The sequence below is a fragment of the Triturus cristatus genome, chromosome 4_1, assembly GCF_964204655.1.
Source record: "Triturus cristatus chromosome 4_1, aTriCri1.1, whole genome shotgun sequence".
Lineage (NCBI taxonomy): Eukaryota > Metazoa > Chordata > Amphibia > Caudata > Salamandridae > Triturus > Triturus cristatus.
In genome coordinates, this window is record NC_140585.1 from 1,235,550,363 (window position 1) to 1,235,572,697 (window position 22,335).

Below are 22,335 nucleotides of genomic sequence, written 5' to 3' on the forward strand. Positions count from 1 at the left end.
AAGTTACTTACCTGTAACTTTGGTTCCCCAGTATTGGTAACTTTCATAGATTCTCATGCTTTGTATCATTCCCCGTCGTCGGAATGGGAGCCTCGGTAACAAATATATATATATACCTATGTATCACCCTAGAAACAAAAGAGAAAAATAGGCCTAGGCCTCATCTCATTTTGTAGTATATCACCCTCTTTGTGTAAAAGAGCCCAAACTTTTGCCAGGACCAATCAGCACAGCCTCACCCTCTGGAACCTTCCTGAGAGAGCTCAGAGCCTCAGATTTTCGTAGCCGTTGTGCCAACAGCCACTACCTTAGTAAACCGACAGAGCTTTCCCAGGGGAGGTGGGTGGGCGCATGAGAATCTATGAAAGTTACCAATACTGGGGAACCAAAGTTACAGGTAAGTAACTTGTTTTCTTACCCCAGTATTGGAACTTTCATAGATTCTCATGCTTTGTATCAGAATAGCAAGCAGTAGATCACGACAAGCACATTTCGGTAAATACATGGCTTTACAAAATCAACTCAGTGTACATGATAAAACAAGCATTACTGAAAACAAATGTGCTTACCAGGATGGAGGGATTGTAGGGAAAGCTCACCTCTCATTGAAAAAGATTCCGGAGGACTGCTTGACCAACAGCAGCGTCAGCTCGTCCCACCGATTCCAGGCAGTAGTGCTTCGTGAAGGTGTGTACACTGCTCCACGTTGCTGCCCTGCAAATGTCCTTAATCGCCACTCCAGCAAAGAGAGCCACTGAAGACGCCATCGCTCTCGTAGAATGCGCCCGGGCCTTTTTATCCAAAGGTTTGCCCGCAGCCTGATGACAGTACTGAATTGCACTGGAGATCCAGCGGGAAATGCCACTCTTGGCGAGCGGCAACCCCTTCCGTGGTGCACTGTAGGCAATAAATAGTTGAGTAGACTTTCTGAAAGAGCGTGTACGCTCCAGATAGAATTTCAGGCATCTTTGGACATCCAAAGAATGCAATGTACGTTCCGCTTGAGTGGAAGGACGCGGAAAAAAGGAGTTCAAAATTAAGGGTTCATTCAAATGAAACTCCGAAGGAACCTTCGGGATGAATTTAGGGTTGGTTCTCAAAATCATGACATCCCTCTTGAACTGTAGAAAAGGCTTCACTATAGAGAGAGCCTGGAGTTCACTAACTCTCCTAGCTGAAGTCAATGCCAGGAGAAGGGCTAGTTTCCAAGATAGGAACTTCAAGTCCGCTTTGTGAATCGGCTCAAAAGGCGGTTTCATCAGTTGAGCCAGTACTAGGTTAAGCTGCCAGATAGGCGGAGGTGGCCGGACCGGAGGATACATCCGAAATAACCCCTTAAGGAACTGCTTAACAATCCTTGCGGACCATAGAGATGGCCCCGATGTCTTCCGTCGAAAGCGGGATATGGCAGCCAGATGTACCTTGATCGAAGAGTGCGCCAGACCTGATTTAGCCAGAGACAGGATGTAAGGCAAAATCTGATGTGGCAGGGATTTGTAAGGATGGAGTTTATTCCTCTGGCACCAAAGGCAAAATCTCTTCCATTTTGCCCTGTAGGTCTTATTAGTGCTTGGTGCCCGCGCCGGAGATAGAACATCCCTGCATTCCTTAGACAGATTCAGATGGCGGAATTCTCTGTGCTCAGGAGCCACGCTGACAAGTGAAGTGACTCCGGATCCGGATGGAGGACTTGCCCCTGATTTCGCGATAATAGAGATGGAATTAGTGGCAAGCGAATCGGGGGATCCTGGGAGAGAAGTAGGAGTTCCGAGTACCAGAACTGCCGCGCCCATGCTGGAGCAATGAGGATCATCTTGCATGGTTCCGCCCTGACCTTCCTGAGAACTCGAGGAATGAGGGGAATCGAAGGAAAGGCGTAGCAAAATGCGCCGAACCAAGCAATCGAAAGGGCATTCCCCAGAGACCCTCGCTGGGGAACCCTGCTTGCGTAAAACCGGCACTTGGCGTTCTCCGGGGTCGCAAAGAGGTCTATGGTCGGAGTACTCCATCTCTTGAACACTGCCTCCAGCGTGGCCTGATCCAACTCCCACTCGTGTGTCCCCTTCGTCTGCCGACTTAGAGCATCCGCTGTGATGTTGAGACACCCCGCTAGGTGCTCGGCTCGCAAAGTGATCCCGTGAGAGATCGCAAAATCCCAGATCACCTGAGCTTCTTTGGACAGCGTCCGCGATCTTGTTCCCCCTTGCTTGTTGATATAGTGCATGGCCGTCGTGTTGTCTGTCCGGACCAGCACTGCACGGTTCTGAAGTCTGGGAAGGAACGCCAGCAAGGCTAAGTGAATGGCCCTCAGCTCCAAAAGATTGATGTGGTGCAGTCTGTCTGCTGGACTCCAGTGACCGCTGACCTGAAGCTCCTGGAGGACAGCTCCCCACCCTTCTAGGGAAGCATCCGTGGTCACCACCATAGGAGAAGGAGGGATTCGGAACGTTAATCCTCCTGCGATGTTCTCCTTCACCAGCCACCATTCGCAGGCTGTGCGCATGGCAGGCGTTATCCACACTCTGTCGTTGAACGATCCTTCTGCCTGGCGCCACTGTTTGTCCAACTCCTCCTGTAGAGGACGCATATGAAGCCTGCAATGCTGTATCAAAGGTATGCAGGATGAGATTGATCCGAGCAAGGACTTGTACTGTCGAACCGATACATGTCTCTTGTGCAGCATTTGACGAGCGGAAGTGGTCAGTTTGCCCTGACGCTCCTCTGACGGACGAGCCGTGCATCGTCTCGTGTCCAGAATAGCCCCAAGGAACTTCCGTGACCTGGAGGGTATCAGTTCCGACTTGGACACATTGAGCTGAAGACCCAAATGGGCGAACAATCTTATGCAAGTTGACACAGCCTGAGACGTTGCCCTGAACGACGGAGCCTTGATGAGCCAGTCGTCCAAGTACGGGAACACTTCCAAGGACTGCTTCCTCAGAAAAGCAGCGACTGGTGCCAGCATCTTCGTGAAAATGCAGGGTGCCGACCGAAGGCCAAACGGGAGCACCTTGAACTGGAAATGGCTCTTGCCTACTGTGAAGCGTAGATATTGCCTGTGAGCTGGGTGGATCGGAACATGAAAGTAAGCATCCTCTAAATCCAGGGATGCCAAAAAATCTCCCGGATTGAGTAGTCGTAGAATATCCTGGAGAGTGACCATCCTGAAAGAGAGCTTGATGAGATAGGTGTTGAGCTCCCTGAGGTCTAGTATAGGACGCCATGTATCCTCCGTCTTCCGAACCAGGAAGAACCTGGAATAAAACCCCTTGCCCCTTTGTGAAAGCGGCACGGGCTCTATCGCCCCCTTGATGAAAAGCTGGTGGGCTTCGAGATGTAATAGACGGAGATGTTTCGCTGCACGGGCGTCTGGAGCTCTTGTTGGAGGAAGATCTTGGAACTCCAACGTATGGCCACTCTGAACTATATTCAAGACCCACCGGTCTGATGTTAAACGCACCCAGCTGTCCAGACAAAAAGATATCCTGCCCCCGACCGGTGTTTGTGGTAGGGGAGGAACAGTAGCCAGAGCCAGGAGGCCGCTATTGCCTCTTGGCGTTGTCTCGTCCCTGACGATTCTGACGTCCTCTCTGGGACTGCCGAGAGAAAGACGCCGACTGTCCTTGGCGCTGGCTGGAATATTGACCTTTATAGGACTGTCCTGATTGTGTGGAATATTGTCGTTGGTTTCCTCTGTAGTTAGAAAACCCCCGACCACGTGCCCCTCTGAATGGCACTTTGCGATAGTTCAAAGATCCTAAGGACTTAGCTGTGTCGGTGTCCTTTTTAATGCTTTGGAGGGCGTCATCCACATGCTTACCAAAGAGCATCTCCCCGTCAAAGGGGAGGTCCAAGATCTTATTCTGGACCTCCTGGCGAAACCAGGTCGCTTTCAACCAGCCTTGACGGCGCAAGACGGCTGACCCTGCCAAAGCCCTGAAAGCAGTTGAAGCAATGTCCATCACACAGTCGATGACTTCCGAAGAGCATCTTTCTCCCTCCATCAGCACCTGTCTGGCTTCCTCTTGACTAGAGTCTGGTAGCTGGTCCAGGAATGGCTCCATATCACACCACATCTGGCGGTCGTATCTACCCAGAATAGCCAGAGAATTAGCCGCACGCACCAACAAGCTGGCCATGGTGGAGAATCTTTTACCCACATTGTCCAGTCTTCTGCCTTCTTTATCTGGAGGCGTGGTTAATGGAGTGGACGGATTTTTTGACTTACTTTGTGCGGCTTGTGAAATAACGGAATCCGGCTTAGGTTGACCTAGAAGACACGCAGGACTGCCTTCAGGTGCCTTGTATTTCTTCTCCAGCCGGGGAAGAACCGGAATGACTGTCGCTGGATTTTGCATTGTCTTAAGTCCCTCATCCCAGACATGTTCTATAATGGGAATTGATCTTACCGACTTCTTATACTGAGCTTTAAAGTCATATAAGAAGCAGTCGGACTGCTCCACCGTAAAGGGCAAACCAAACCGCTTGGATGCCCGTTCCATCAAATTATGGAAACCACCAATGTCTGCTGGAGGCGATATATTTGTCTCTCGGCCTACAGCATCTGGATCCTGCGTATCATCAGGGTCCCCATCCGGATCCCCTGGATCTGTAAGAGGGATCACCTGTCCCTCGTCGTCTTCGTCCGTATCTGCATCTTGTGCGTCTCCATCAGCAGGTTCCGTACCTGAAGGTTGGGGAACCACTAAGGGCACCACCGGTGAAATGGTACGAGGTATCTCTCTTGGTAGTGGTGGCAAGTCCAATGGCATGTCACGTGGCACTACCAATGTAGAAGGACGCACTGGAGTGCGATCCGGCAACGTCGGAAAACGATATTTATAGTCTTGCAGCATCTGTTGCAAATCCGACACTAAAGCCACTGGCAAAGCAATCAAGTCCTGCCTCAGAGAGCGGGGTTGTAATCCCTGTGTCAAGCTTTGGTGCCCCTCCTGCACCTCTGGACCATAAAACTCCTCCGTATCTGTGTCCTGCTGTTTGACATTCAGGTCTGAAGGGCTGTATGCGTCCCCAAACTGCCCATCCTCCTCATCCTCCTCCGAGTCCTCGAGAAGCATGGATGGTGGCAAAGGCGTGACCCGCCTAGGGGAAGTCATGTCCGGTGTAATCATTAATCTTTGGGTGGCAAATTCCGAATTTTTCGTCGTCGACGGTCCCGTCGACGGTCCCGTCGACAGAGTCGATGGCAAAGGGATTACCAACGTCGACGAACTCGACGACGGCTTCGTCGACTGAAGGGCAACTGTCGTCGACGGAGCTAGAATCGTCGTCGACGATGAGGCCGTCGACAGTCCTGTAGTCCCGGAGCAGTCGTCGACGGAGCAGTCGTCGACGGAGCTTTCTTCTTCGTCGACGGAGTATGTTTCATCGTCGGCGGAGCACCCGTCGACGGTCTCGTCGACGAACTTGTAGTCATTACCATGGACGAACTCGTCGTCGTCATCGTCGACGTGGTCTTCGTCGTCGACACCGCTGTCGAAGACGACGAAGTAGATATCGTCGACGGTCTCGTCGACGACCCCATGGAAACAGTCTTAACTGAGGAGATCGTCGTCGACGTACCTGCTTTCGCCTGCGTCGACGGACGCGGTTTCTTTCCTGGAACTGACTGAGGAGTTTCTGTAGCATGTTTCTTTACAGGTTTCTCCTTCTGGGACGGAGGGGATGATGTTGGAACCTCCTTCTTGTCCTTAGGGGCTATGTCCACAGTAGCCCGTCCCTGCCTCTCCTTTACACTGTCGTGAGGAGATTTTTTGGGACCAGCCTCCTCAGACCTGTCAGAGATCCCGTGAGGGGCTTTGAGAGGGACCTTGAGAGGGGGTTCCACAGAAGTGGAGGGAGATGACCTACCCCTCTTCTTCGATCTCCTGGAGGAGGTGCCAGAGATTGATTCCTCCTCATCCGAAGAGAGGACCTCCGTCCTGGTCTTTAGCTTCTACAGCCACGTCAGCAAGCGCCCCTCTCTGTCTCTCAAGGTCTTGGTCGAGAAGGTCCGACAAATTTTACAGTCTGTGGCCTTGTGTTCCGGGTACAGGCAGTATATGCAGTTTTCATGTTTGTCTTCCACAAACAGTCTCTTCTTCCCACAAGAGGCACAAGCTCAAAATAAAGCTTTCTTCTCCTTTTCTGACATTCTGTCACAAAAGATGGCAATAAAGATATCCAAAAGTTGAATTCTGAGAAAAACTGAGCAGAGCTCAGTGAAGACTCCCTAGCACAACGTGCGGTAGAAAAATCTGAGGCTCTGAGCTCTCTCAGGAAGGTTCCAGAGGGTGAGGCTGTGCTGATTGGTCCTGGCAAAAGTTTGGGCTCTTTTACACAAAGAGGGTGATATACTACAAAATGAGATGAGGCCTAGGCCTATTTTTCTCTTTTGTTTCTAGGGTGATACATAGGTATATATATATATATATTTTTGTTACCGAGGCTCCCATTCCGACGACGGGGAATGATACAAAGCATGAGAATCTATGAAAGTTCCAATACTGGGGTAAGTGATGTTTATCCAGGCAGGGAGAAATTGGTGGAGTCTTCCCCCGACTGGAGTGGAATAGTCGCGGGAAGTGGGGGGGGAAGTGGAGGGAAGTCATGGGGTAGGTATGGAGGCAGAGCGGGAGTTGTTATTTTTGCCTCTGCCTTTGCTGTTACTCCCCCTGTAACCACCCCTTTGGTAACCTCTAGTAAAGGTGTATTGTGCGGGAGCTTTGTAAGAGGTGGAGGGGCTATCAGAGGAGTAGCCTCGATGGGGGCTTCTAAAGGATCGCCTTGGAGCTTGGGATTGCAAGGCTCCCATAGATTTAGCGGGGCCTGTATCCTTCATTTTTGAGAGGGATACGTCTACGTTGTGCCCAAATAAGAGTTGCTCATCAAAAGGTTGATTGAGTATAGAACTCTGTACTTCTGGTTTAAACCCCGATATGCGTAACCAGGCATGCCTGCACAAAAGGACACTGGTGTTGATTGCCCTTGAGGCGGTGTCTGCTGCATCTAGGGCACAGCGAATGGAGGTATTAGTGATGGTCTTACCCTCATGGATTAGCTCACTGGCCCGGTTTTTGTATTTGTCAGGGAGGTGCTGCATTATGAACTCAAGTTCGTTATAATGTGCCCTGTCATATCTGGCTAGGAGCGCTTGGGTGTTAGCAATGCGCAACATATTTGCTGCCTGTGATGCTGTGCGTTTGCCAGAGGAGTCTAGGAGTTTGGATTCCTTGTCTGGTGGTGGTGCGCCACCTGACGTTTGGGAATTTGCCCTCTTCTTGGCGTTAGAGACTACTAGTGAGTCTAGTGGTGCAGGGCCTTTAACGTATACTGGGTCAGTAGGGGCAGCCCCTGACTGGGTCTTTAAAGATCTGTTGCGTGCTTATTGACCCCTTTAAGCATGGGCAGTGTTGAGGTGGACCTTTGTGTGGTGTCAAAGGTATCCATAAGAAAATCGTCCTCTACTGGTTCTGTATGCAGGGCTACGCCGTGGTATTGGGCAGCTCTTTGAAGGAGCTGGTTGAACCCGATATTGTCCTCTCGGGCGGGGGGGGGGGGGGGGGGGGGGGCATGAATAAATATCATCTTGTAGGGTGTAATGGACATCTGGGACACTGTAATCATCCCAGGGGTCAGGGGAGCCAGTAGGGATAGGGTCCCCAAGAGGTTGATCGTCCGCACCTCCCCCCCCCCCCCCTGCATCGTCTGATGTGTTATCATCATCTATTGAGGTAGGTGATGGTGTGGGAGAGTGGTGTGGTGGGCGAGGAGGAGGAGGAGGAAGAGGAGAAGGAATCCTTAATGGAGAGGTGGCAAAGTCTCTCTTCTTTGGTGGTGGACCAGGCGCAGGCATATGTAGTGGTCTCTTCTTGATACTGAACATTAAATGACCAGTCTTAGGATCCTTTATTAGAGTCTTTTGGGTAGGATCTGGTCGAAACAGTTTGTCTGAGGGAGACAGATCCGTCGGTGACGAGGGCTTCGGTGCCGTAAGTTTTTTGGGCGTCGCCTCAGTAGCAGTTCTAGGCTCGGAACCGTGTATTTTTGATGTGCCTTTTTGAGTTGGAGCCGGGTGCTGATTTTTCGGTTCCGAGGTCTTCTGTTTGGAAGTGTCGGGGCCTTTCGGCGGGCGGCTTTCAGTCGGCTCCGAGGGTGTTGTCGGTACCGAAGAACTGGTGCTAGCCTTCGACGCCGAGTGCTTCGATGTGGGAGCAGTGGTCGGCGTGTAGGAGGTGGAAGATGCCGTTTTCTTCGGTGCCGGAGTTGGCTTGTCGGTACCGAGGGTAGGCTGACTCGAGCCCGAGTCGCCTAAAGGCTTAGCAGGCTTCTTTAACGGGCCCGAAGACAGGGCATGGGAAGCAGTGTCTCGGCGTCTACCTGGGCCCGAAGGTGGAGGTGGTACCGAAGCCTTATTCAACAGTGTCGAAGGGGTGGGTGGGTCGGGGTCGACGTCTGTACTCACGACCCTTTGAGCTGGAGTGATGTCTTCGACGTCAGAATCATCTGCTTCGGAGGCTCTGATGATGGCTTCCTCGACTCGACCCTGCTCCGGAACATCGACGCCCTCTTGAAAGATGTCATCAGGGATCGAAGATGACGAGCGCGCCATTGTTCTTCGAGCTCATTGATCCCGGATGGTCTTTTTGGAGCGGAAGGAGGCACAAGCTGGACAGTCTCTGGCCTCGTGCTCCGGTGAGAGGCAGAGGTTGCACACCTCATGTAGGTCGGTGTGGGGAAACTTCGACCCACATTGAGGACACTTTTAAATGGCGTCCTTTCCATGAGCTGGAGATGAGGCCCTGGTAGGCCCGAAGACCTTAGTCGACGACCGGAATTGAAGACTTCAAGGTAAAGGGCGCGTGTGGTTGGAAACGCGATCGAAAACAATACCGTCGAGATGGGAAGGATTGCACGTCGAAGAGAAACCGTTAACGGTTCCGAGCTGGAACGCGACAACACATCCGAGCCCGATGGCGGAAAAAACCAATCTGAGGATGGAGCCGATGCCCATGCGCACTATGATCCAAAGGAGGAGTCACATACTAGCGCCTTGCGACCTTTGGTGATTTGTGCGCTATACAAAAATCTTTGACATTGACATACCTCGTGACTTCCAAAGACTTTCCAAGACAAAAACAAGTGCAAACATCCGGGCCCAACATCAGATGGCGATCTATGCACAGTGTGTAATCTGCAGCTCATATGCCTCGAACAAAGAGGTTATCCTCCAGAGATATTGAACAAGGCACAAGAGAAAGTAGCCAATATACAACGGGAAGGTTTACTAGTGCAAACACAGAAACCTCCACAAAACAGGGAAGTTTATGTTATGAAATATCCTACTAGCTCAGCGGCCATTAAACGTATTATATCTCGCAGGTGGGAAGTAATTGAGCAAGAGCCAGATTTCACTGAGGTATTCACAGATAAACCTTGGTTTACACACTCCCAATCACGGAACCTAAAGGAACTTTTAAAGAAAAGACCTACACAAAGTAAGGACTCACACCTAGGGTTGAAGAATTGCCACAACTGTAGTCATTGTGGCAACATGATGACAGGGAATTTCTTCACTCATCCAGAAACAGGCAAATCGATTAAACTTGAGCATTCAGCAGATTGTAACTCAGAATTAGTAATGTATGCGATAAAGCGCCCTTGTGGCTTGACACACGCAGGAAGGACATCCCGTAAAAATAAAACCACAATCACTGAACATAAATGTACCATACGCACCCAAAAACGTAATTCAGGTTTGGCGAGCCATTCGTTAGACTACTCACATTCCATACCTCCGCTGCAAGTCACTGTTTTAGAAAAACTTATTCCCACTTCAGGAAAAGGCTGGCTTGTAGGGAAATATTTTGGATACAATGTTTGCAAACACTAACACCCAAAGGGCTTAACGAGAAAATCGAAATGCTTTGTTTCTTATAAGCACCACTGTAATTGTCTTCCTATTGTAATTGAGGTTCATTCATTCATATTTCGCAGAGTTCAGAGCAAAGTGTTGGCAGTATTACCCTATTACTCTGTTTTCATCTCCAGCATACATTAGACTAAGGATCACAAATGGGACGTATGATTCTTCTAATTTATTTTTACACTGGGAGCACAGATAAAAACGGGTGATATCAATTAAGTGCACCGTATTCACGCACTCTGTTGATTACACACACATAGTATAGTTCTCTGTAGTGGCTTAAGATGGCGAACAATCGGCGCTAAGTTAAGCTTTGCCCCACGGTCTAGTGGTTAGGAAAACCTAGCCGGTTTTCAGTTTGGGAAACACGTCGAGGTCATCCCGCCGGGAGTATTAATCGAGCCACGGACAGAAGTACCATGCACTCGCACAGATACCCGATTCACATAAGTTACTGGCAGCATAATTTGCATGTAAGTAGGAATCTTCAGTCATCTTTGATAAGTTAGCCATGGGTAACCGTCCCTCAAGGTGGGATTAATATTTATTCAATGTGCTTGCAGCATCCGGTGATTGAGCGGATGTCGCAGTGGAAACGGCCTTGTGGTATTTGCCTGGTCTTTGTGTGAATTTGACAGTAAGTGATTTTAAACACATACTTCCCAACTTTTTATTTATAAGTAATGGTTCGTGGTATTAAGAAACGGGCTTTGTTGTTTGGATCTGTTAGTGTTGAAGCCTTTGCCGCATCGTTGACTTATACATGCACTTTGGCATGTTGAGGTAGGTTTCAACTTTGACGCTTAAGTTGAGTTTGGGTAATTTTCACATTTTCAGTATCCCAAGCGCTTTGGTGGCTACTGTTTAACACTATGTTTGATGTTTGTCACTGACACGTATTGCACCGGGGCTAAAGGAATGTGTTCATAATCACATTGGAGGCTCGTGGCACTCTTGGTAGAGTTGGGGTATTGCACACACTTAGGCACGAGCACCTTGAAACTGCACAGTGTGCTGGAGATGGCTACAGTTCCTATTAATCTTCAGGGATAGCTTGACACAGAGCTCACTACCCCACATGATCCCCATATCATTAATGTACTGTTCCTGGTGGACACCAACAGACTGATTGTGTTGATATTACTTTTACAGTTCCCCTGATGAAGGGTTGCCATAACCCAAAATGCATTGGGATAGGAAGATGTTTTGCTCAATTAAGATCACTACCCAAAACTATGTCCTGTAACATTGTTCTTGGGGAGAATCATATGGAATTGTTGTTCATTTGATGCAATGTAAACAATACGCACACCATTGAATTGGTTTGTATTATTGTACAACTAACATTGTTGAAGAAAAGAAATGTAAGCAGAATATGCTTTACTGCTTAGATCTTGAATTTAAATGGAAAGGGTGCCTGCACTGTGGGCCAATGGTGTAAGGAAGAGTCATCGGAGACAGGGCCCCTTCTTTTCAGGCCAGAGACGACAAGAATTGCTGCATTCTGGGCCCTATAGTAGATTTTTTGGGAGCAACAAGTGGAGCACATTACAAAAATCTAAATGAAAGTCCAATAAAGCCCCCATCACTATTGTCCAAACCTTGAAAGACTGAAATGCCTTACACCGATTAATAGTCTAGAAGCAACTTTTAGTTACAGAACGAATCTAGGGCTTAATAGAGGATTCCACATCAAGTACAAATTCCAAGTTTTTCGCTTTGTTGAATTTCAGTACAAAGACAACAGCGGATTCAAGCACTGTAGAGAGGCGTTGACATTATCAAAATTTATCAGCATGACCATTTATTTTAATCACACAAATTGAGTCATTCAGTTTTAAATCTCTTGTAACAGGCAAGATCAAGCTACATTAGACTGTAAACCTTGTGAGATTTGAAACAACCTGCATCAATTTGCCGGAGTCATCTAACACATTATCAGTCCCTCCATTATGGAAGCTCCTTCTTAGGAATGTGATTACTCCAGCAATGAACCAAAAAAGACCTGGTGTATTTTTGATTAACCTAATTTACTTCCTTCCGGCTATGGCCAAACTAATGGTTGATACAGATTTTGTCACTCAGTTTCTGGGATCCCCCATGGGTCACTCATGTTCACCACAAATTGCAAATAAGCATAAACTACAAAAATTGTAAACGCCAATTTCATTAGGTTACAAAAGAATCCAAATAGTATTGCTTCCCTTCCAGGATCACAGATCCAACTCCTTCCAATCACTTCACATTTTAAGAGGAAGGAGCTGCACCACTATGCCCCAACAAGGAGCCAGAAGCTGGTTGAGTTTTTTCTTATCTGAGTGTACATGCACCATAAAGGAGGAAGATGCTGCTTGGATTTTTTTCATAGCGTTAGAAAAACCTCCAAACTGTGTCCGGAGAGAAAAGCATTACATTAGGGAGGACTTGTGTCTGTGCCCCAAGGAGTAAGACGTCTGGATTTTACTTGAGCTGCAAACTGTATCTTGCTGTGCGCCTAGGCCCTGGCAAAGAGTAAAATCTATTCAGACTTTTTCTTAGGGTAAAGAAACATCTAAAAAGTGTCTGGCTTTTTAATGGGGCACAGAATTGGAACGGAAAAGGAAAAACTAAAAAGCGCCTGGTTCCTTTCTGGGACACAGACTTATTTTATTTTTGCTTTTAAATTGACAGCAGAGCTTCATTAGCTTTCAATGGAGGAGATTGTTCCAAAATGGGAGATACTGTTTAATTCGGTATATCAGAGGGATGGGCAAGTCCTGATTTGTGGATAAAGGCCACAATTCTTTTGATCTTAAAACCTGCTAAGGACGCCAGGAAGGCAGACTCATTTCACACAATCTCCCTGTTGAACACAGATAAGGTTTTTACAAGTCTTTTGGCAGGGAGAATGGCTAAGTTAGCCCCCCCAGTTAATCTACCCAGATCAGAAGGGCTTTGTGCCAAAGCGGCAATTCATGAGCTTACTCAGCAGCTGATCAGTTCTATCGATTTAGCCACTGCTCGCTCGATTTCCTGGTCAGTGGTCACAATAGAGGATGCCAAGGAGTTCGAGTATGTTGGGCATACCTGTGGGAGGTTTTGGAAGTATTGGGTTTTAGTCCTTGCTTTATCTATAAAGGTACACGGCAAGGCTGTCCCCGGTCTCCTCTCTTGTTTGACATTTATATTGAGCCAATTGCCAGGTGCTCAGAAGGGTTAGTCTGGTGATTCTTTTTCGCACTTCTCACTTTTGAAATAAGATTGCATTATAAGCAGATGATCTGCTCATTTATACATCAGACCCTGTTCAAACTATCCCTGGGTGGAGAGTCTGGCGGTGGAATTTTGGGCTCTATAGGGATATCTAGTGAACAGTTCTAAGCTGGAGGTAATGTGATAGAATGTGGAAGGCTGGACGGGGGAGATACGGGCAGCGATTACATATTTAGGCATTGTTAATCCTTTGGATGCAATACAGCTGAACAACTTGGGAAGGGTGGCAAAGGAGGTGGATGCATTACTCGCTAGATTGAAGAATCCACCACTGACTATTTATGGGCGTGTGAATTTGATCAAGATGGCGATCCTCCTCAAATTGGTGTACCTTTTTAATTGTATCTCCCTCACATTTCCAAGGTAGACTATCGATAAGATTCAGGGGAAAGTAACTAGCTTTATTTGAGAGTCTTGCGGGGCAAGGCTAGAGTGGAAGCTTTTCCTGACCGGAATCTGTATTATATTGCTTTTCAGTTTAAAATCTGAAGGATGTTATTGGGTAAGCCCGATTGTTCAAACTGGAGGTTGCTATCAGCAGAAATTGTCGGAGTCAGAAACCATCGGGTTCCAATGTACGTTTGGCGCCCCGGAGTTTTATTTTTTATATAAAGTGCTGTTGAAGGTCTTAGAGGCAGCATGAAGTCTTTGGTTTAAAGGTAGGAAAATCTAGGGTATTGGCTACTATTCCGATTTCGCACCCAACTGTGACTCCCCAGAGTATCTCAGCCATGGGCTGAGGCTTCCATTTTGGAGGGCTGGGATAGCTACCTGGGGGAGCGGATGACAGTGCAGGGGGTATTATCCTGGGACGTTTTTAGAGCCAAGACTGGGGGCTCTATAGTAAGGTTCAAATATGTGTTGTTGTCTTCCTGGCTCGCAAGTGAGGCACAGGAGATTGGGGGGAGGGTCTGGGTATTTGAGTCCACACTCAAGGATGTGAGACCTAAAAGTAAGGGAGGTTACCACTTGGTACTGGAAGTTTCTGGAGGCAGGGGACAGAAAAATGATGAGTCTGGAGTCGGACAGCAACTGTAAAAATGGGCAGAGACTTGCAGATGCTATGGTGATAGGAGTACTGGAAAAAAAAAATGGAGTCTGGCAGGAGAGGCCATCAACACTGACAGAAATTACTTCTGCCTTTATAAACACAATGTAATCTTTCTTTCATTTTATACTTTGCCTCGCCCATTTTTTACCCAGGAAGGAACTAAATATTGAAAAATTAGCCAAAAGAGGTCAAGAAGCGAAACAGAGGTGATAAAGCACATACCTTTCTGGCCAAACCAAGGGCGATGTAGCACTTCTCCCCAGGGTCCACAATCTCCACCTCAAAGTAATGGCTTCTGGTGCTGAGTGGGTGCCGCCCCTGCGCAAGGCCAACATCGACTATACTCTTGCCTTTCCCTACGTACTCGAGGAGCTGCAGAGAAATAAGAAGGGTTATAGCAATAAGAAAACTTAGAAGGGTAGAGAAAAAAAGGAAGAAAGAAAAGGGTGTGATAATCAAGAGATCCTAGCAGAAGAGAAAGGTGAGATGAATTTGAATCAAAGGTGGAATCAGCAGAAGCAAATGATCACATAAAAACAAAGGAGATCTTCAACTTGCTTTCACTGATCCTAAATGCCTTTTATAGCCAGCAAAAGACTGAGAATTCTATGTAACTCCAAATGCATCACTAATTAAACATAACCAGCTGGAAGTGTTAAAAGATGTGACGCACACAAGATTCAGTGTGACCTATATGGGATATAAGGGAATCTAAGATTAAACTGATGGGAGGTCAATTATCGAAAAGGAGGAGTAGGCCAGGGAAGGAAAAGAAAATTAGGAAAAAAGAAAGGATATTAGAAGAGGAAAAGGGTGAACTAGAGGCAGTCACGGGGAGATACGTAGCATGACAAAGTCAAAATAAAAAGCAAGATGAAAATGCAAAACAAAAGACAGACTGAAAAGGGAGAGAAGGCTAATGAAAGGTGGTGAAAAGGAGTGAGAATCAGTTGGATGAAAGGAAAGAGAGAAAGGTTGGGAAAGACAAAACTCAACAAAGCAAGTAAAGAGAGACAAAGATAGGGATTATGGGTAAAAGACCTCTGCCACAGGTGGGGAACTGCAAACGTTCTGGAAGATAACACTGGATCAAACCCCCCACACCCAAATTGCCTGACTTATTGCTTGCTGATTTGTGACATATATGCCATTCCCCTGTACCACATTTAACTGAATAAAAATGTGCACTCTCCTCAGTCATCCTCAACACACTTAAAACTGTGCATTTGTTTTTTTTAACCCCGTGGCTGCGGCAGGAATTCTGCCGCAGTGCTGGGGGGGGGGGGGGGTGGGGGCAGCGCGGTGGGGCTGTGCTCATGACGGAGTGGTTCCGTCACGACTCCGCCCACTGCGCTAATCGCCCGCACAGGCGGGGAATTAGCGCCGTGTGGGCGGAGCGGCGGCCGACGGCCGCAGCATGACGGAACCACTCCGTCATGAGCACACGGCACCCGTGGCTCATGACGGAGTGGTTCCGTCATGAGCGGGGAAGGGGTTAAATAAACAATTTTTATTGATAAACAACCACCTTCCAGGCATTACAGAATCAGCAGTGGCAAAGCAAGAATCAGTGTCTATTGGCAATACATCAATTATACAGATTGAGAGGATACTTAACACCTTACTTAGTGCTATATTGAGTCATCTCTGGCGGTGTACAACATCTGAAAGGTTACAGAAACCCCTGGGAATATGTGTGAACCCTTCACATCGTAGAGCTCTAACGGCATCCAAAAAGTGGGACCGGTGTTCCAACCCCATCCTGCAGAGCCGACCGTGCCCGCCTCTCCCTCCTCAACTCCACCGAAGGAGAGATGCATATATCACCCCTATATTTATTCCACTTCCCCCATTTACCATCCCATTTTTTGGGGCACCCACGCCCCTTGAACACCGTCTTTTCAGCCACCATAGTGTAATCCATATCAGAGGCCCAGTCTCTCACCCGTGGCAGCACCCCCGAACCCCAGTGTTGGGCAATATTACGTTTGGCTATAATCCAACCCATTGTTACCCAGGATTGTTCCATCTGGGTAAGGTCTGTTGAGTCCCATATGTTAAGGAGGCAGGTCTTGGGGGAGGGATGAACGTGTTTGCCACAAGCCCTGGACATTTGTCGGGTAAGGTCTATCCAATACTTTTGTATGTGGGGGCAGTCCCAGAGTATGTCTGTGAACGTGCCAGTCTGATTGCAATGTCTAAGGCAGAGAACGTTCGTTCTCCTACCCAACCTAAACAATAACGGGGCATCAAAGTAAACCCTGTGGAGTACCTTCAACTGGACCAGTCGCAGCCTCTGCGGAATCGCCACCTCCCTAGGGGAGGCGAGCGCGTCTCTCCAATCATCATCCTCCATCCCACCGAGGTCCCGCTCCCATCCCACTCTTAGTTTCAACATCGGGTCAGTCCTGTTATTTACTAATTTTTTTTATAGGTTAGAGATATTGCCTTACGGTCCATTGGGTCTAATAAGAGTCGATCCTCCAGGGGGGAGGAATCAGGAAGGGGGCAGTCTCAGGGGAGGGCCAAGTCAATCGCATGGCTGATTTGGCGGATTTGTAGCTGAATGCCCATCTGTTGATGGGTGCCAGCTGCGATGCCCGAAAGTAAAGGCGCACATCTGGCAGCCCTATACCCCATCATACCAGCCCATAGTGAGCTTAGTTACAGCAATTCTGGGGGCCCGACCATCCCAGAGCAACTCCCGTACCACCCCATCGATTTGGGCAAAATTGGAGTCAGGGATCCGATATGGGGCATTCTCCAGGGCATATAAAAACCGCACAAGCATCTTAAACAGGGAAGCGCGTCCCAGCAACGTCAGGGGCAGTGACCTCCAATGCAGGACATCTCAAACGCTCCAGGGGCTTCTTGAGGTTACCTCGTCAGGTGTGAGGAATAAGCCCAGATATATAAAGCCCTGAGTCACCACTGGGATGCTGTAACCCCTTGGGCTGGGCGGGGGCTCGCCCCAAAGGACATACATTTGTGATTTGGACCAATTAATCCGGTATCCCGAGTGTGCCCCGAAGATGTGGAAGATATGGAGAGCCCGACGTATGGATCGTCCGCGTAGAGCGATATGCGATCTTCATGGTCGTGGGTCCATTTTAAGCTCCTAATCTCAGGGTCACTCTGTACCCAGACTGCCAGAGGCTCCAGCACCATGGCAAAAAGGAGGGGCAACAGCGGCCAACCCTGCCTCGTGCCCCGTTGAAGGGGGAAAGAGGCAGAACGGTGGTTACTAACTGAGACATGCGCCGTAGGTAGCCCATACAGCAGCCTAATCCACCCAATCAATTTAGGGCCCAATCCCATACGGGCAAGTACGGCGTAGAGATATTCCCATTCTACCGTATCAAACGCCATAGTGGCGTCAAATGACAATAAGATCGCTTCTTCTTCAAGGCTATCAACCCGTCCCAACACACCATTAACACGACGGAGATTCCTGGCGGTATTCCTACCCGGCATGAAGCCTGACTGATCTGGATGGATCAGGTCGGAGAGATAGGGGATTAGGAGATTGGCCACCAGCTTAGCCAGGATTTTCGCTTCTACCGGCAACAGCAAAATGGGGCGGTACGATCAGCAATCCTCCGCCGGCTTGCAAGGCTTATGGAACACCACAATCGCCGCATCACGGATTTCAGGCGGTAGGCGGCCGAGTTCGTAGCATTCGTTATATAGGTTCATCAGGTGGGGTGCCAACTTCACAGCCATAAGTTTGAGGAGCTCAATGGGCATACCATTAGGGCCCATCGCTTTGCCCGATTGGACGTCTACTATAGCTTTTTGGACTTCTGCCGGTGAAAGATCAGCTTTGAGTGACACAATCTTGCGGCGACAAACACTTCACATTTATAGTGGCAAGGAGGTCTGTGTCCCATCGGGCCTGAGAGGTCTGTGGGACCCGGTAGACTTCTGCAAAATGCGCGGCAAACACATCAGCAATTCCCTGGGGGTCTGTGACTAGCTCGCCACCCTGACCCGCTATCGCCTTAACCCACCTAGCCGCCTGTTCCTTGCGCTCCAACCACGCAAGAAGCTTACCCGTGCGCTCCCCATGCTCATATATGCGATGGCGCGTGGCCAGGGCTCGCAGAGTGGCGTCTTCTAGCAGGAGCTGTTTGTAGTCGTGCCTCTTAAGGCCGATACTATGTTGAATCTCCGGATTTGGGTCCGAGGCCAGGGCCCTTTCAAAGTGTAGAATATCGGCTTCCAGCTCTGTCACCCTCTTGTTGCGTTCACGTTTATGCCCCACCATCCGCGACAATGCGCTCCCTTTAATCACTGCACCATACGCCCCCCCAAAGTGCGGCCGCCGACTCGACTGACCCCTTATTTTCTGAAAAGTTAAAGTCGGTGTCTTGGCGGAGTCCCTCCCTGATGTGAGGAACCTTCAACGCCCATGGCTGTATTCTGATGGTGGCAGGACGTACGAACTGTCGGGCACCAAAGACCGCCATAACCAGGGAGTGATCAGAGATACCCCGCGCGAGCGTCGCGGGTTTCACAAAATCTTGTATGTCTTGTGCATGTGTGAATAGATAATGTAGCCGGGATTGACTGCCATTCACTCCTGACTGAAGTGTGTAGTGTGTGTGTTGGGGGTTTAGCCATCTCCACACATCCACTAACCCCAAAGCATCCGCAAACCTCTGGAGCTGGGAGCCCCATGGTGGATCTTGTCGTGGCGGGAGTCTATCTCTGAGACCGTCCATAACTAGGTTAAAGTCCCCACCCAGTATCAAAGGGCCCATCGGCAATGCCAGGACCAATGTTCCAATCTCCTGCAGGGTTGGACGCTGCAAGCCCGGCGGTGCATTTACTGAGATGATATTTACAACTTTGCCCTCCCAGAGTCCCGAAGACGCTGCATATCTGCCCAGTGGATCAGTCCAGGTGCGCTGTATCATGTAGGGACAGCCCTTACGAAGTAGTATCCCCACTCCCCGGGAGCCTGTCGAGAACCCAGAATGGACGCACATGCGGTAACCCTTCTTGTTGAGTGCATTACACGTATTGCCTCTCAGGTGAGTCTCTTGCAATAGTACTAGGTCGAGGGCCTGTCGATGAATATACTGTATGACCACACCTCGTTTGATTTTATCTCCCAGGCAGTTAACATTCCAAGTGGACACTCTTAGTCCCTGTCCGTGAGCCATCAGGACACAACCATCCCACTTCCATTTGACCTGATAGGCGGGGCGACTGTACTCCAAGCGCATCCGTCACCTCCCGGGCCAGCCCAAAGCACACCTCAACTCTGTACCCCTCTGGAAATAGTGTACCTCTGATCCTCTTACTAGTGCCACGTAGGATAAGCTTAGTCAAACAAACACAGTTGCCTGGTGAACACCCCCAAAAAGGAAACCCCGAACTGACCCCAACCCCTGAAAACACACCCCCCCCTCCCTGCTTCCCTGCTCAGCGGGTACAAAACCACCCACGCACCCCAACATGCAGAGTGCCTATCGCCCACCCATAAACTACTTCAAGGAGTGTGCACCACCCCCCTCCCCATCCGTACACTCTTAAAACTGAAAAGAACAATTACACCCCCCCCCCCCCCTCTCCCAGCCCAGTCCTCCCCACTAGACATACAGCATTGAGGCTTAAAACGGCCTTGGCGCAGACTTGTAGTGCCCACGTCATGGTGCTTCTACCCCTCGTGCCCCTGAGTTCAAGCTACAGTACTTGCATATCGGGAACCTGCAGACCGGCCAATCCATAAAAGTCACTGATAGGTCCCTGGTAAACCCGGATCCGTCCCCAGGGCCACGGTCCACAGAACCACACGACGATCACAGTGCGCCCCTCGAGACCCATCCGAGGCAGCGCCTCCACGATCCCGCCGCCCAGGGGCCAAATCAACACGAGCATGCCGGGCAAAGATCCAGAGCACCCCAAGGGGTCAGGATCAATTCCGTGCAACCTTACCATACCATGATTTAGCATCCATCCGTCGGGCCCTGGGAATTAACATCGGAGCTTGGAGGAGAACGTCTCTGTTGGCGCCAGTCTGCTGCATCAGAGGCCGCCGAGTGCCCCTTCCTTGATTTCTTTTCAGCAACACGCCAACCCTCGAGCCAGTCCCAGGCGTCTTCTGGACGGGTTAAGAACCAAGTTTTTCCCATTCGATTCCACCCTCAACTTAGCGGGAAACAGCATGGCGTATTTAACTTCCTGATCAAGCAGGGCCCGCTTCACGTCCAGGAAGCTACGGCGCTGCTTCTGCACCCGCAGAGTGAAATCCGGGAAGAACATAACTCTGCTGTTGTCAAGAGTTAATGGAGGGGCTGTCGTGCAGTCTGGAGTATGACATCGCGATCTCGAAAGTTGAAGACTCGAGCCAGGAGGGGACGGGGGGGGGTAGGGGGGCGCCCCCAGCTTCGGACGGCCCCCCGGAACCCGATGAGCCCGCTCAATCTAAGTCATTGGAGAGTCCTCTGGGCTGAAGGCGTTTGAGGACCAGCTCTTCGACAAAGAGGTCCACCGCTTGCCCCTCCGCTCGCTCCGGAACCCCAAGAATGCGGATGTTATTGCGTCGCATCCTTCCCTCATAGTCATCCAGCTGCAGGACCATCGCCTCATGTGCGACACGCAGTTCGGATACTTGGGTCTTAAGCAGGGCGGTGTCGCTGAACAAGTCTTTAGCAGTGCTCTCGACCGTGGCCACCCTTTCCACCACTTTTTTCATATCTTCCCGGATCAGTCCCAGTTCCGTGGCTACCGTGTCTATTCTTACTTCGAGGGAGGTACGTATTGCTGTTATGGCGTCGAGGAGATCTCTATTTGAAGGGTTCGTCGTTATTCCTGGGGTCACCGAATCCGCCCGGTCATCCGTCTGTTGTTTCTGCCAGGCAAATTTATCCAGCTTAGATTGGGTCGCCGTCCGGCCACTGCGTCCCGTAGCCATTGTTCTCCTCAAGGCCGCCCCACCCAAAGCCAGGGCGCACCCGCTACTCTCCGCCGCCTGCAGTGAGAATTCCACCCGGCCTGTCGGTTTTTGCGTGGCGCACCCCCCTCCGAGCAGAGCAGCACCGGGCTCTTCTCTCTAGCCAAGCAACTATGGGGGCCCTCGACACCCAGCACTTTTTGATAGAATGTCAGCCCAGAGGATGTCCTCCGTCGTCAGGGTAGCCGCCACCCTAGCGGAGCCCCAGTATCCAGCCGGAGACCAACGTTAGTGGTGCCGAATTCGCAATGGAGGGGAGGCAGCAATGTCCTGGGTACCTACCTATCCTCCAACTAACCAACTTACCTCTCGAAGTGGTGGTGGCACCTGAAGAATCTTTGTTCCCGAGCTTGCAGCCTTTGTTCGTCCTTGAGCTTTCCCATTGAAATCCATTGATCACCCGACGGCTCAAAAGCACCCTACACCCAGTTGCCCCTGGAAGTGCAGCATCTGTCCTATCCTGCTTCCCCACTTGCCCTGTGCAAGTGACCAGGAGCTCAGCTCCCACAGCCGCGTGGCCTGCCTGCTAGCAGCCACCAACCAAAGGCCCCCTGCCCGCCATAGGCTAACATTGGGCCTACTCTCTCTGCACCCAGCTGACCCTGTGCCGCTGAGGGTGTAACAACTGTACCTACCTGACCCTGGGAGACCCCTGCGTCTATCCCCAGAACCTTAACTCTGCCAGTCGAGTACTTACCTGAAAACCGATAACCTACAATTTCTCCATAGGGTAACATTGACTGGTTTTCACTTAGAATTTTTTCTAAGCGTCGAGTTTTGAAACTTTGAAATATTCACTAAAAATCACCTGATCAAGGAAAACGAAATTACTCATCTGTTATCAGGAGAGATCCCAGTGCTGGATCTTTGTGCCCAGCACTGACCCTACAAAGCAATTACAACTGTGATTTTCCGATAACCAAACTTTCCTCAATATGATAACATTGCCTGGTTTTTGCCACAAATTCTTTTAAGTGTCGATTTTTGAAACATACAAATATTCCTTAAAAATCGCCTGTGTAACAAAAACGATTTCTTTCAACTGTTTACAGGAGATGCACCAGGGCTGAATCCAGGATCCAGCCCTGAGTAAGACAAAACTAGGCAAAGTAATTGATATTGAGTTTACTTAAAAATTCCCATTGA

At 49.5% G+C, this 22,335-nt stretch overlaps 1 protein-coding gene across 3 annotated transcripts in view; it reads right to left on the reverse strand.

The window, feature by feature from the left end:
* SPRYD3 (SPRY domain containing 3) overlaps positions 1-22,335 on the reverse strand; it is a 324,679-nt gene that overhangs the window by 88,957 nt on the left and 213,387 nt on the right. For all 3 annotated transcript variants that reach the window (XM_085654647.1, XM_085654645.1, XM_085654646.1), the window contains exon 7: positions 14,451-14,600. In XM_085654647.1, the coding sequence (XP_085510773.1) occupies positions 14,451-14,600 (150 nt within the window). The remainder of the gene's footprint in view (positions 1-14,450; positions 14,601-22,335) is intronic.